Raw genomic sequence first — 14959 nt, 5'->3', positions numbered from 1 at the left:
AAGATTCGAACCTGCAGTAATTGCAGGCAACTGTGTTAATAACAGGGTGCTTTAGACCACTGTACTACCAAGACTTAAGTTATATCCTGTTATTAAAGCAAGAGTCATCTGGAAAAGGATGGTTTTTATATTGCTTCTTGCCCAGATAAAGCCAATACTAAAAAAAAAGTATATTGAAGAAGGAAATTTAAAGACAATGTGCAAATCCCTGCACAAATCACTAATTTATCATACAAGCAAAGTTTTGCTTAAGATTTTACAAAGAAAGTTAGTGCCATATGTGTAGAGAAAAATTTCTAATGAGAAGACATGAGATCAGACTACTAATATAAGGTCCTTCAAACGTTATGCAGTTCATCACAGAGGTTTTTAAGAAGAAATTGGACAGCCATTTCTCTGAAATGGTATAGGGCAGTGATGGCTAACCTTTTTGACATTGCGTGCCAGGAGGAGGGGCGGGGGAGGTTCGCGTGCATGCGTGCCCACACCCATAATTGTATGCGTCCCACCCTGCGCATGCGTGTACAACCCCCTCTCCCCCTCCTCCCGGCACACGATGGCCCGGTAGGCCCGTTTTTCTTTCTCACCTGACTCCAGATCCTCTCTATGCATCTGGGGAGGGCGAAAACAGCCTTCCCTACCCACTCGGAGGCCCTCTGGAGGCCTGAAATGACCTGTTTCCCAACTTTCGGTTGGACAGGAAGTGACACTTTTTGCTGTTCCCAGCGTCCAGAGTTATGTTCCAGTGGTTGGACTAGAAAACCTCTAAGTTCCCTTCCAGCTCTGTTATTCTGTAGTTCTAGAATCTGAGAAAGCGACTTACCAGAATAGTTAAAGTTACAGACTTTTCCTGGTAGTATGCAGCTATTTACTTATATTCATTTATTCCTGGAGGAAATTTATGTGGTTAATAAGAGTTGACACTTGCTTGATGACACATAATCAATATTGATTTATATGGCCAATAATTTCACCAATGGCAACTTTGGGCAATGAATGAATAAAAAAAACAACAGCAAAAAGTACAAAATAATACAATACAAACATAATGGAATCTGAAGACAATCTAACTGAATCGATATAATAATAGTCGTAATATCAATAAGAAAAGCACCCAAGCTATGATAGGTGAACATTGAGAAAAAGAAAAAATTACAGATTTGGAGATGGTTATTAAAAGTACCCTGGATTGCAAATAGCATTGATAAATCTAAAGGCTGAAACAAATAAAATTGACTGCTTCCTTTGAATGATTATTAGCAAGCAGAAACTCGCATATCTGGGTACATGATTCAAATGAATGATGCATTTCACAAAAGCCTGTGCTTGAAAAGTAAAAGTAAACAAAGACAATGGATCAGGTGGATGAATAACATCAAAGAAATTACTAGAGTGTTAGAAGAGCTGCAGATCCTGGGAACAATGTGAAGTATTCTTTATATAAGCAGAAAGCACTGGCCTGATTCGATGATATCTTAATAACATACATAGATCTTAAATGCATAGATTTCAGTTAACATTAAAGATTGTCTAGCACTGAAAAAAGTATCCAAGTCTATGCTTACATTTCATCTTATATATACCTTATGTATTCTTATTTAATTGTATAATTTGTGCTAAATAAAAGATCCTTCTTCTGTTATTTTATTATGTTGCAAACAGGATTAGATCTAAATATGCTTATTAATAATTTATAAACTATTGATCAATAGATACATTGCACTAATCCTGAACCCAATTCAATTTCTAGATCAAATAGCATTTATTATTTATATAATATTGATTATCAGATGGTTGCACATACAGTCATTTAAAATTATAACATCGCTTTGTAAATAACAATATCATATTTGTTATAATCATTCACTTTATCTATAATGTTTTTAAAAGCAGATTATTTAGAGTGAAACTCAGTTATGCTATAAGTGTTCAGTCAGCTCCAAGACAATGTAAAATATTTACCTTCATTTCAAAATTTGAGATCACTAAAATACTTCAAAATATCTTTCCCTAAAGGTTCCCTTGGTTGTATTCAAACGTGAAAAAGACATTGCTAGGAAGCTAGAATTTGATGGTCTATATATTACTGAACAACCATCTGAAGATGATATTAAAGGGCAGTGGGATCGTTTAGTCATAAACACTCCGTAAGTGCCACGTTGTTTATTGAATTCTAATAGGATTTTATTAAGGCTTACTTTGACAGTGTACACAACATAATTCTGTACAGGTAAAATTATGATATTTTATGTATGATACAAATCACCATTTGTATTGATATAGGCACTGACCATCTTTCTATATAACAACATTTTGTGTGTAGCAGCATTGGATATGGCAAGTTGCTTAAGAGAATTCTGCTTTCCAGAAGATACCACTCGTCTGATATAATGCAAGATAACTTTATATGTTCATTAGCTGCAACAATGATATTGTTGTTATCTATATGGTGTTTTGGTAGTAATTGTTACTATTGCTATCCTTAATTGTCAGTCAGGAAGCAAGAATGGGAAATATGCTCTTTTATTTTTGCCTACATGGAAAATATTTAATGATGCTCCTTATCATCTCTTCACATCAATAACTGACTAGAGAAGCAACCCAGAGTCATTATGATGAGATGGAGGGGCCATAAAGATTTAAATAAATAAATAAATAAATAAATAAATAAATAAATAAATAAATATTATTATATTATTATACATATTATTCCAATGTAATATTTTCTTAAGCAGACAATTTACTCCCTTCTTTGTGAGGGCTTAGTCTGACAAGATCTGAACCAAATGCTGGATTAGTAATAATGCATAGGTATAAACCTTTTTTGCTGGTCAAAATTTTGAGGGGCCCCAACCCCTTATGGCACACAGGCAGAGAAAAGGAAAAAATAATTAAATATTGCTTGTATATTACTTCCATATTACACTTGAACATTGTTGGATTTCTTTTTAATGGTCTTTTGACTATTGTGATAAATATACTTAATAGAAAGTTGTAACTTTGAATCGCTGCCTCGGAGTCTCTAGTGTTTTCAGAGAGAAGTTTTACATGCTTGTTGTTTTGTAAAATTTGAGGTGAGAAGGACCCCAAAGGTGCTTTTTTCAAGAGGCAACTGGACTTTCTGGTTTTTTTTTTTTTTGAAGATGTTTCACTTCTCATCCAAGAAATTTCTTCAGCTCTGGCTGGATGGTGGAAAATAGAAGGATTTATACTCCTTGCAGACAGCTGGTCATTTGAATTCTTTTTGGAGAGTCATTGAGGCTACCTGGAGGTTTATCTGTGTCATCAGGGTCACCTGAGTAGTATAAATGGGTGTAGAGCCTTTTTGGAACTCTTGAAAAGACTACATTGTAGACTGGAGATAGAAGATGTTGTATCCTTCCCCCTCTGTTGAGAGACAGCTGTTCAATTTTGACAGATTCAATTTTGTCAGATTCAATTTTCAACAGTTCCAAGAAGGCTCCACACTTATTTGCACTACTGAGGTGATCCTGATGACACAGATAAACCTCCAGGTGGTCTCAATGACTCTCTAAAAGAATGCAAATGACCAGCTGTCTGCAAGGAGTACAAATCCTTCCATTCCCCACCATCCAGCCAGAGCTGAAGCGGCTTCTTGGATGAGAAGCAAAACATCTTCAAAGAAAAACTGGAAAAACCAGTTGCCTCTTGAAAAAAACCAATTTTGAGACAACCATGACCTGGATGACCGAGAATCTCCCTAGAGATTGAGATGAGTAGGAATTTCTTGGTCTAATTTTTATTTAACTACTGGCTGTATACTGAGTAGTAATGCCTGTTGAATATTATTTAGAGTTTAGGTAAGAATGCAAATCTGACCGTGAGATTTACTTAGTATTAAGCTAATTCAGAAAAATCTCAGAGAAGAACCAAGTTCAGAAGCCTCTTGTTACAAAAGTTTGCAAGCATAATAAAGTAGAATTACTAGTCAGCAGTCCTTTGTTTTTAATCTCTTTTTCTGCTGCTCCCTTCATTGTGGAGGAATTTTATTACTTCTACAAATAGTACTGGAAGCAGGGTTTGCCACTCACACAGTCATAGCCATATATTTATCATATACTTCAAGATCATTTACATTCCCTTAGCACTTCGTTTTAGGAAAAACTTATTCAGAATTGAAGCATAGACAAATAGTGTTTTATACAGTATCCAATTCTCCCTGAGAAAACACCTTGTTTCTGCATGAACAGAAATTTGTGAATGAAGTTAAATGAATACAATGAAAGTAATACATTAAAGGATGAATTCTGTTTCAGGGAAGAACTTAACTTTTTATCATATTTATCGATGGCTGTAGATATTCATAAATGTTTTACTTTTAATACTAAGATGCTTGTTTTCTATAAGGATATTTTTAAAAACAACTAGTAACCCTGTCTCAATAAAATCTGATGAATAATAAGAAAACCATCAAAGAACAAAAAACAATCTAAGTTTATTAGATCCATTAAACTTAGATCCATTTAGATCAACTATCAATTTCAAAGAATAAGAATTTTTAGACATATATACTTTTATAGACTAGTTTCTATTTCTTTAGATACATAGATAAATAACGAGGGAGACGGGGGGAGAGGGAGGGTTGTGACCACAGAGTGGGGAAATAATTAAAAAATGGGGAAAATATAGGCAAAGAAAGGAAACTGTTCCTATGATGCCATCATTCTCTTGAGCTTTTTTGCCCTGTCTGATACTCCATGAAAGAAACTTTATTCTAGAGTTTGTGTGAACATAATATCTGCATAATGTGAACTAACATAAGAAAGCACCAAAGCAATTAAAGTATTTTTAGTGAGGATGGGATTGTGGATTTTCTTCTGGGTTTTTTATGTGTGTGCGTAGGAGGGCTGTTATTACTGGGTCATCGTTTATTGGGGGTTTGTTTGTTTGTTTAATTAAATTTGAATAATTATTTTGTCTTTGTACAGATCTTTTCCTAATAATTATTGGGACAAGTTTGTGAAACGAAAGGTAGGTTCCTTAAATATTTTTTTTTCCAAAATAAAAATATTAAATAAAAGGTAGTAACCCATGTTTGATAATAATAAGCACATATTGGATTGGTCCAAAATGCTTCTGCAGAACATTAGGAACATACATACTGCAAAAACGATCTCTGCATACTCTTTTCAATGGTAATTCTTTATTTTTAAGATTTTGTTACGTTTGATTGTTCTCACTGGGAAGATTCCCCCCCCCCAATCTACCCCTCCTTTGTGTGAGAAAGCAGTCTTTGAAAGAGCATCGACTTTTAAATGCAAAATTTTTAAAAAACTTAGTGAGAACTTGAATTAAAATATGATATTTTATATTTTTTTCTTCTTGAAGGTAATCAACAAGTACGGCGATTTATATGGAGCAGAGCGCATTGCAGAACTCTTAGGTCTGGATAAAAGTGCTTTGGATTTTAGTCCTGTGGAACATACCGAACCAGATGAAGCCTCTTTTATTTCATGGTATTATTTGCTTTTAGGTTTAATAACCTGAAATGTATTAAAATAATACAACGGATTTTTTTTTTGTTTTATTTTTATGTTTGTGGTTATGCATGGACAGTCCTGTGATAGAAAGCCAAAGTCTTAGCAATCTAATCCTATGCATAGACAGCATGTGTTTGTGAATTATAATGATGATCCGGAGAGTTTTGTGCTTTCACAAATTATGTTATTATTCAGTTCATGGATCTCAGCAACCTAATAAGAACAAAATATAAATAGCAATACTGTTATGATTGTTATAGCTTTGAGGTTCATTAATTATTTGGACAAAAATATCTATTTTTAATATGGTCTGTTGTGAGAGAGGGAATATTTTAACTATGCTTTTATGAATTACGAATTGTTGGCTATCTATAACTATACTTAATCAATCAATTGCTTATTTCACAGGCTAATATGCTTAACTATAATTATTTTTTTTAAAATGCTAGATTATTGGGCATCTTTGTTTTGAGTTTGTAGTGTAACACAATAAGTTGTAACTGTCATTCTTTCTAATAGAGAAATCCCTTACAGATTGCACCATATAATGGAGCTTAAACATTTTGCCTATGGATTGTCGCTTGAGAGCATATCACTATACATCAGTGGCTAATTATCTTTATTCAATTTCTTTTGACCAAAATTACTTTAAGAAAGATTAGGGAGATAAAGTCTAGATGGGAGTGTAATATTACCTTGAAAGCAGAGAGCTGGCCTGATTCATTACAACATTATTACAAAATTATCACATACAAATGGGAACACAGATATTTTTGGTTTTTTTGGTTATATATATACTGGATCTGAAGTACTTATGCCTACCATTTATAATATTGTAAGTAAGTTAAAGAGATCAATCATCTTAAACAAGAGTATGTAACTGGCACATAAGATACTTGATTTCTTCTTTTAGCTTCATTACTTTGACATACAGTTTTAATTGGAAGGCAGTACAAGAGAATATACCATTAGGCACAAGTTGCACTGCAGGCAGTAGCTTCTTTGTGTTCCTGTCAGCAAAACACATGCCATTTCCCTTCCTCCTCAGTTTTCTATTTTTCTCCTCCTTTCCATAAGCATTTCAACTCCCCTCAGAATAAGACTTCATTGGCTTGTTTTAGAAATTTCTCCTCTGAGATTGTTTATTGAAGATTTTGTATTACTCAAATTTTGATGATTCCCTTAAGTCCGCGGATACTTTCCTATTATACTGAATGATGTTTCCTTGACTACATAAAGGACCAGATCTCGGAGAGCTGAAACGTCTGTTAGTATATATGTTACATTGTTCAAATATAATGTTATCATTCATCTAAAGGTCATTTTCACTGCTGAAATGTTTGTTTTCAAAAATATATCCAGTAAACCTCCACAAAATTCTGAAACGTTTTAGTGGGCATACTATCAAGAAGAAAGCCTAACAAATGGAGGGGGGGGGAAGATAACATTATAATTAGTGGATGAATAAATACCTTGATTAATTTCAAATTATTTTGAATATTACTAGGTTAAGTTCTATTGATGCAAAATATCAAATCTGGAAGCTTGGTGTAGTTTTCACTGATAACGTAAGTTAACAGTTCTTTTAATTTTTTTAAAAAAGAAATCCTTTGCTTCATTATTCTTTTTTAAATGAAACAAGCCTTGTGCTCATGCATTCTCTCTTACAATATGCACAACTTTAATATGAACTTAATTCTACAAGCATAAATACTCAAATGATAAATGCCATCCTTATAAATTCTATGTAACTTTTTGAACATCTGTTTTCAAATGAATAACGGCAAAAAGAGAGGAAAGTAAAGAAAATATACAAAACTAATCAATTAAGAGGAGAAATGCAATTATACTGTTAATATATCAGTTAAGGAAATGGTTTTTTTGAGATGAGGATAGAAATTCTATTTTCAGTATGGCAACGAACAAAGCCAGAATTAAAAGGTAGGATGATAGTATATTGATAAGAATATTTGAGCAATAGTCAATCATAAATAATCTAATATGAGCAAGTTACTGATTCGTTCCAATAGCCAACCTATTTCAGTTTTGCAAAATTGTTTAATATTTTGTATGTGTTAAATTGGTTGTATTTCATATTTTGCAACATTATATAATGATTTAGCTAAGATGCGCTTGAGACCCTGTGGTCTTAACAAGCAGCCTTGTATACTTTTTAAAATTATCAAGTCAAATTTAGGAATAGCAATTATATATAATTTTCACATTCTTCTTTCCATTTACCTTGACATATAAATGAAGACTGCAAAAACAAAATACATGAGAGGCGAAGGGATATGGCAAGAGGACATGTCCATAAGTATCAAGGCTCCTCTCCATCTGGAAAGGCCTTGTTTGGCTTATGGCTAGATCTTATTGTGAGAAAAGAGGATTAGCTCATGTAGTCATTTCTATTAGCACAAAACACTCGATAACTATGTGGATACCTTAAGAAGAATGTAATGCACACTTATCTCTTCCACAATAGTCTCGTGTCTTTGGTTAATCGTTTATGTAACCGTTGCCAAACCTACTATTAGTATTAATATAATCTAGAAGGATTCGATTTTTTGGTCATTGAGATATAAGCCTCTTTGTAGGCATTTTAATACAATAGCACAAAAGTGTTTTATAAATGAAATGTAATGACAAGAAATAGTATAATGCAATGAGAAAAATAGCAGTGGTTCTCTGACATTTAACATTTTCTTTAGTCTTTCTTGTATTTAGCTTGGTATACAACCATGTCCATTCTTGGCCACTACAACAACTTCTTCTTTGCTGCTCATTTGCTGGATATAGCTATGGGTTTTAAGACTTTACGTACTATTCTGTCATCTGTAACTCACAATGGCAAACAGGTTAGTTATTAATAATATAATTCATGTCGTATTATACAATTGTTACTAAAATTGAAATATCATTTAATTGGCTGTGATTAAGAATGCTTTCAAAAGTGTTAATGTAACACATGAATGTAAAATGTGATGAAAACTTATAATGCTATAATTTAAAAGTACATAGTGATCAAATGAATGAGGAATATTAACAAATCACCAGCTACTTATGAATCTATATCCCTAGATTATATTATTTAAAAAAGCAAATGGGAAAAAAAAAATCAAAATTCTGAATTCTACTATTTTTTAACAAATTACAAAAAGGTAACATATCAGCAAAAATCTTGAAGGTTAGCTTGTTCATAATATGTTTCAATGTGCAGAATGTTACTTTTACACAAGAAAACATTTGGATACTACCACTTTAAAGTAATAGTAATAGATTTTTCACAAAGCTTCATGTGCTATATATCTTAACTTTGGAAAAGAGGTGTTTTTTTTTCTCATTAAAATAATATTAGTAACAACACAAAAATATTTACCATATGTAAATATAAAACAGACACACATTTTGATTGATTATATAGTTAGCTGAATTAAGGAATTTTCTCTGCATTATATAAAAAATTCACATATTTACATAGTTTAGAAACGTATGCATTATAATTATTATTATCTTCTAGATGGAGAATCATGTTCAATCATATATCTTGCTAAAATCAAGACAAAGCAGATGTGAATAAAATTTATAACTATAAATCTCAGTCCTGCCTGCCTATTGTAAACATTTTCTTAGCTAGGTATTAATGATTTTATCAATTTATAAGAATTGTATATTTTGCTACTAAACATTTGAATGTTCAAATTATTGCAGTATTTATCATACAGTACGCTTTGTTGAAGAAGCAGTATTTAAATCTATTTCTACTGCAATTTATTATCTCTCAATAGTTCTTAAGCACTGAAACATTTCAATACAGGGAGTCCTTGACTTAAAACAGTTCATTGAGTGATTGTTCGAAGTTGCAACAGCATTGAAAAAAGTGACTCATGACTGTTTCTCACACTTATGATCATTGTAGCATCCCCAATATTGACGTGCTGAAAAATTCAGACCCTTGGCAACTGACTCATATTTATGATGGTTGCAGTATCCCAGGGTCATGTGATCTCCTTTTGTGAACTTCTGACAAGCTAAGTCAATGGGGGAACCAAATATATGTAACAATCCTGTTACTCATTTAATAGCTGCAGTGATTCACTTAACCACTGTGGCAAGAGAGATCGTAAATTGGGCAAAGTTCACTTGACAACTGTCTTGCTTAGCAACAAAAATTTGGGGCTAAATTGTGGTCATAAGTCCAAGAGTAACTGTATTTCTTTAACTATTTGGTATCTTTAACTCTTTGGTATGTATATGGATGCGGTGGCTCCGTGGCTAAGATGCTGATCGAAAGGTTGGCAGTTCAGCGGTTCGAATCCCTAGTGCCGCGTAACAGGTTGAGCTCCTGTTACAAGGTGTTGTCCCAGCTTCTGCCAACCTAGCAGTTTGAAAGCATGTAAAAAATGCAAGTAGAAAAATAGGGACCACCTTTGGTGGGAAGGTAACAGCATTCCGTGCGCCTTTGGTGTTTAGTCATGCTGGCCACATCACCATGGAGATGTCTTCGGACAGCACTGGCTCTTCGGCTTTGAAACAAAGATGAACACTTCCCATTAGAGCCGGGAATGACTAGCACATATGTGCGAGGGGAACTTTTACCTATATAATGGCTATTTTTAATTATACCAACTCCACAGAGCCAGGAAAGGCCTCTACCGTCAGCCTGGACTAAGGTTTGAATGTCCCAAGTTTGAGTGTGCTCATTTCTTCTTTTTCCTTAGTTCAGTTCCTGCTCAGCTCCTGGGCATTTCACAAAATGAAAATATGCAAAATACTTCCAGACTATTTTGAAATATCAATTTTTAGAAAGGTTAAAACTTGAAGTTACTGAGCTAAAAGGTTCAGGCAAGATAAAAAGAAAAAGGAAGCACAAAGCTAAAGTAAGGAAAAAGGGCACTTCATTGGAATTTATCTACTATATCATTCGTGGTCTATCCTTTTCTTTAGTTATTATACTCAATTCTCTTTCTTTTTTAAAAAAACAGAACTTATATTGGTGGGTTTTAAAATTCTTCACTGTATTTTATTCTGTATTGAATGTACTTGCCCCATCCCAAGTGCTACTGTGTTGCCTCATTATAATGGGGGGAGAAGTCCTGGGAGGGGTGAATGAAGACTAATAGAGTATGTCAAGTACACTGATTTCCAGTAGGTTCACCAACAGTAGGAAGGTCGTCCCCGCTGCCATCTATATTGGACAGCAGAAAGATGGTGGAAGTGATGAAATGCCTACTGAAATATGGCAAGCAACAGAAGATAAATCAGCCAAGTTTCCAAGTGACTAGGCCAACAAATTTGTAGAAATACATACTGGCCAGCTGATTGGAAGAGGTCTATTTATATTCCAATACCAAAAAAATGAGACTTAATAAAGTGTACACTACCCTTAATTTCACAGGCTAGCAAAATAATTCTTAGGATCCAATGCAGATTAGAGCCCTAGATGAAAAAAGAGATGTCAGATGTTCAGAGTGGCTCTAGAAAACAAGGAACACAATACATGTTGAATAATTGAAAAAGCCAACAAATGCCAAGAAGAATTTAGTATGTGCTTCATCTACAATAAAGCCTTCATATCAATCACATCAAGCTGTGGAATGTGCTCTGAGACATGGGAATCCCATGATGTCTCATTGTTCTCATGGGAAATTTATATACAGATCAGGAAACCACAGTACAGACACAAAAAGGGTGTTTCCAAATTGGCAAAGAAGTGCAACAAAGCTGAAGATTTCTTCAATTTATATGCTGAATATAAGGGAAGAAGATGAGTGTGATTTTAAAATTGGAGGAAGAAGCATTAATGACCTGCACTATCTAGTGACAGTATCCTGACAGCCAAAAATGCAAAAGTCAAAGAGCATAGTGAAGACATTCAAGTATAAAGAAGACCAAATTATTGAGAACAAATAGAATAACCAGCCTTAGAATTGACACTGGACTTTGGAAATATCAAAATGGTGGATAGCTTCTGCCTTTTAGGGAACCATCAACAGTAAATGAACTAGCAGTTAAGAAATATGCCATAGACTCAGTAGAGCAGCCATGAGGTCCTTGGAAAAGATACTCAAATGTCATGATGGGCCTGCACCTACAAAAATCAGAATCATGCAATCCAAGGTATTGCCTCTGACACTCTATGGAAGCAAAAGATGGGGCTTAAAGAATGTATTGATGCTTTTGAATTCCTGAGAATATTGTGGACCCCAAGAAAACAAACTGATGGAACATTGAATAGATCGAGTTCCTACTGAAGGAACAAATGACCGGGCTCAAATTTATTTTTTTCATACACATTATGCAAAGACCAGCAATCCATGGCTTAGAACCTGGCTATTAACGGGACCGCCTGCTGCCACCAATAGCCTCCCACCGACCAGTACGCTCCCATAGAGAGGGGCTCCTCCGGGTGCCGTCGGCCAAACAATGTCGACTGGCGGCCCCCAGGGGGAGAGCCTTCTCTATGGGGGCACCTACGATCTGGAACGAGCTCCCCCCAGAGATACGGAGGATTCCGGATCTGCGTACCTTCCGTCACGCACTTAAGACGTTCTTATTTCATCAAGCTGGCCTGACCTAAATTTTTTCTCTTTTTAAATGGAAATTTTAAATTTGGTTTTAATCTATTGGGGTTTTAGAATTGGTTCAGCCAAATTTATTTAATTAGTTTTATCTCTATTTTAAATTTTGTATCCATATGTTTTATTTTATGGCTGTTCACCGCCCTGAGTCCTTCGGGAGTAGGGCGGTATACAAATTTAATAAAATGAAAAAAATGAAAAAAAATCTGGAAAAGGCTTTAATTCTGAGAAAGGAAGGAGAAGAGAACGACCATCAGCAAAGGGGAGGGATACAGTTACAGAGGCAGTGAGTGCAGTGTTGGAAGATAAAATATCTTTTCTACAATAGAAAAGGTTAGGAATAGATCACCTTGGAGTAAATCTATGAGGTTGCTAGGAGTCAAAAACAATTTCATGACAGATAATCAGTCAATCAATTGTGCCTGGCCCCTGCCCCTATAAGTTATTTTAACCTGTTGGTTTTTGGCTGCAATAAAGCATACTTACATATTAATTACAATTTTATCAAATAAAAGAAGCAACAATAAGGGAATGAGATGACACTGCACTTATTTTATTTAGCATATGCAGTTTAAAAGAGTTATTCCTGCTCAAATGGTATCTATGATCTCCTATTAAGCCAAGAAGATGTAGGTGAGGTTTGCCAGAATTAAACTGCAGATTTTTCAATGCAGCATGGAGTAGTAGTGATGGGATATATGTATTGCCCTGACATCTGCTTGGTGATTAATTCTGCTAAACATGATCCTCCAGGAAAGATTTACAAGAGCCGTCTTAATCACCAAGAAGCTAGCATAGTTACCATGACAAAATCTTGCTAAGTATCCTTATCCTACTTTCTTGATTGAATAACTTGTTTAGTATATTGTGGGAATGCTGTAGGTATAATGCATCTTGATTTTAGCAAAGCATTTCAAAAAGGACATTATGACTTTCTGATTAGCAAGATAGTTTTGTGTAGGCTGCATAGCATGACAATTAACAGGATAAGTAGCTGGCTTGAAGCTGACGCTGAAAGTTCATCAGACTAATACACATCAGCCTAGAATGAGATACTGAGTGGAGTATTCGATTCTGGATCTTCAACATTTAATGACTTGGAGGCAATCAGAGGGAACAGGAAGAGCTGTTCACTCTGAGGAGTTCAAAAACCAGGAAGAGAGAAGAATAAATAAAGCAGCAGTGTCTTTTGAAAGATTACATGCTGAGTTGTGGGTTTGCAAAGATCATGTTTTGAAGAGCTGCTGATGGCAAAGAGTGACGGACCTGAGAGCTGATGGATAGTAAGTGGGTGTCTCATTCCTTTTTGAATTTAATGTAAAGCTGCCTTGTTTTAGGAAGGAAGCCTCTCAGTAAGCCAACGTGTAAAGTGACCTGGGAGTTAAACAAAGATTTGAGGGGATAAAAAATATTTTATAGAGTGAAGAGTTAATAACTGGGTTCATAAAAGTAAGCCCAAGTAAAGCCTAAGTAAAGAACAAAAAAACCTTCCTACTTAAAGTGCCCTAAGAAGGAAAAAAATGAATATAAACAGGTTGGTTGCCTTCCTTCCTTAAGACAAGTTAAAATGTATTTTCAGTAAATGCAAACTGGTTGAAGAAAAAGGTAAAGGATTTGGGCCATGAATGGACATACTTCAATTGATGAGAAAGCCAGCCAGCCAGAGGACCAGGTGCAGTAGATGAGGGTACACAGAAATACACAGAATTATTCAAGGTGCTTGGTGGATGAGAGGTCTGAAAGAGCATTCTCATCAATTCTTCTGGTCCAATTAAGAACAACCCATTTCCCCCTCAAATATTTTCAGCTGCTATACTCAGTATTTAAATTATTCAAAGTAAGCAAAATGTTAACAAGTAACAGCTCTTGGCAATGAATGAGTGTAGGGCAAGTGGATATTTTAAGCAAAACCCTGCAATTCGTTTTCATCTGGTGCTAACTTGGTAGGTGAATAAAAATGCCATATCTGACCTAACTATATGACTGTGCAACCAACGGTAATAATAGCAGGGGGATCAGGCCTGCTGGCAGGATGCGTCACGTGCTGGCCAGGCCCACCCCATTTTAGCAAAGGGGGGAAAAATTATGATGCATCACATGACAACAACATGACGACGTGAGTTTGACACCCCTGATAATAATAATAATAATATCCCATGACATACCGAATGCAAGGATATTAACTGGATATATACCCGGGTCAAGAATTGCACTCACAGTGTTCATCAGTGGTTTTTCCTTACATTGTCTTGCATGGGATTGTGTGCGATTCCAAAAGGGACCAGAATCAGTCCTGGGTCTTGTACTCAAAATTTAATGACTCATGATGATATGGGGGGAATTCTTATTAAATTTGAAGATGATACAAAATTGGGTGGGATATCTAATATCATAATAGGTAACAATAAATTTGAAATTCTGGATGGGGTGGAGAAATGGTCTGTAAGTAATAGAATGAACTTTAACAGAGATAGCTAAAATACTTCACTTCGTAAACAAAAATGAAATATACGTTACCTAACTTGATAAAAGTATTTTCAAAGACGACCTTGGAATAGTAGCTGATTGTAAACTGAATATGATAGCAGTGTGATGCTGCTGCAAAAAGAGAGTGGATGCAAATACAGATTATAATTGAATGTTAGAGAAGAAATTCAAAAGAGAAAAAGCAGTTTGGCAGTGGAACTACACAGCAAAATCAGCTTCTTTTTACTGAAAATGTTCAGTGGAGCCATTTGCTTGGATTGCTTTACTTTTACTTACTTGCGCTAAGGATAGGATTGGAGTCTAAGGTTTAAACAGTGATCCCCAGGGATCAGTTTTGGGACCAGGGACCAGTTTTGTGGAAGACAATTTTTCCACCAATTAGGGAGGATA

At 34.9% G+C, this 14959-nt stretch overlaps 1 protein-coding gene across 1 annotated transcript in view; it reads left to right on the top strand.

Annotated features, from left to right (window-relative positions):
- RYR3 (ryanodine receptor 3) overlaps positions 1 to 14959 on the top strand; it is a 244899-nt gene that overhangs the window by 221554 nt on the left and 8386 nt on the right. The window contains exons 96-100 of the mRNA XM_070935838.1: positions 2017 to 2147; positions 4950 to 4992; positions 5350 to 5477; positions 7009 to 7069; positions 8213 to 8359. Of these exons, the coding sequence (XP_070791939.1) occupies positions 2017 to 2147; positions 4950 to 4992; positions 5350 to 5477; positions 7009 to 7069; positions 8213 to 8359 (510 nt within the window). The remainder of the gene's footprint in view (positions 1 to 2016; positions 2148 to 4949; positions 4993 to 5349; positions 5478 to 7008; positions 7070 to 8212; positions 8360 to 14959) is intronic.

Source organism: Pituophis catenifer, unplaced genomic scaffold, assembly GCF_029215685.1.
Source record: "Pituophis catenifer annectens isolate HBS135680 unplaced genomic scaffold, rPitCat1.0.hap2 SCAF_1, whole genome shotgun sequence".
In the NCBI taxonomy this organism is placed as follows: domain Eukaryota; kingdom Metazoa; phylum Chordata; class Lepidosauria; order Squamata; family Colubridae; genus Pituophis; species Pituophis catenifer.
The sequence above is the reverse complement of the archived record's forward strand: the minus strand, read 5'-3'. Positions and strand labels throughout refer to the sequence as shown.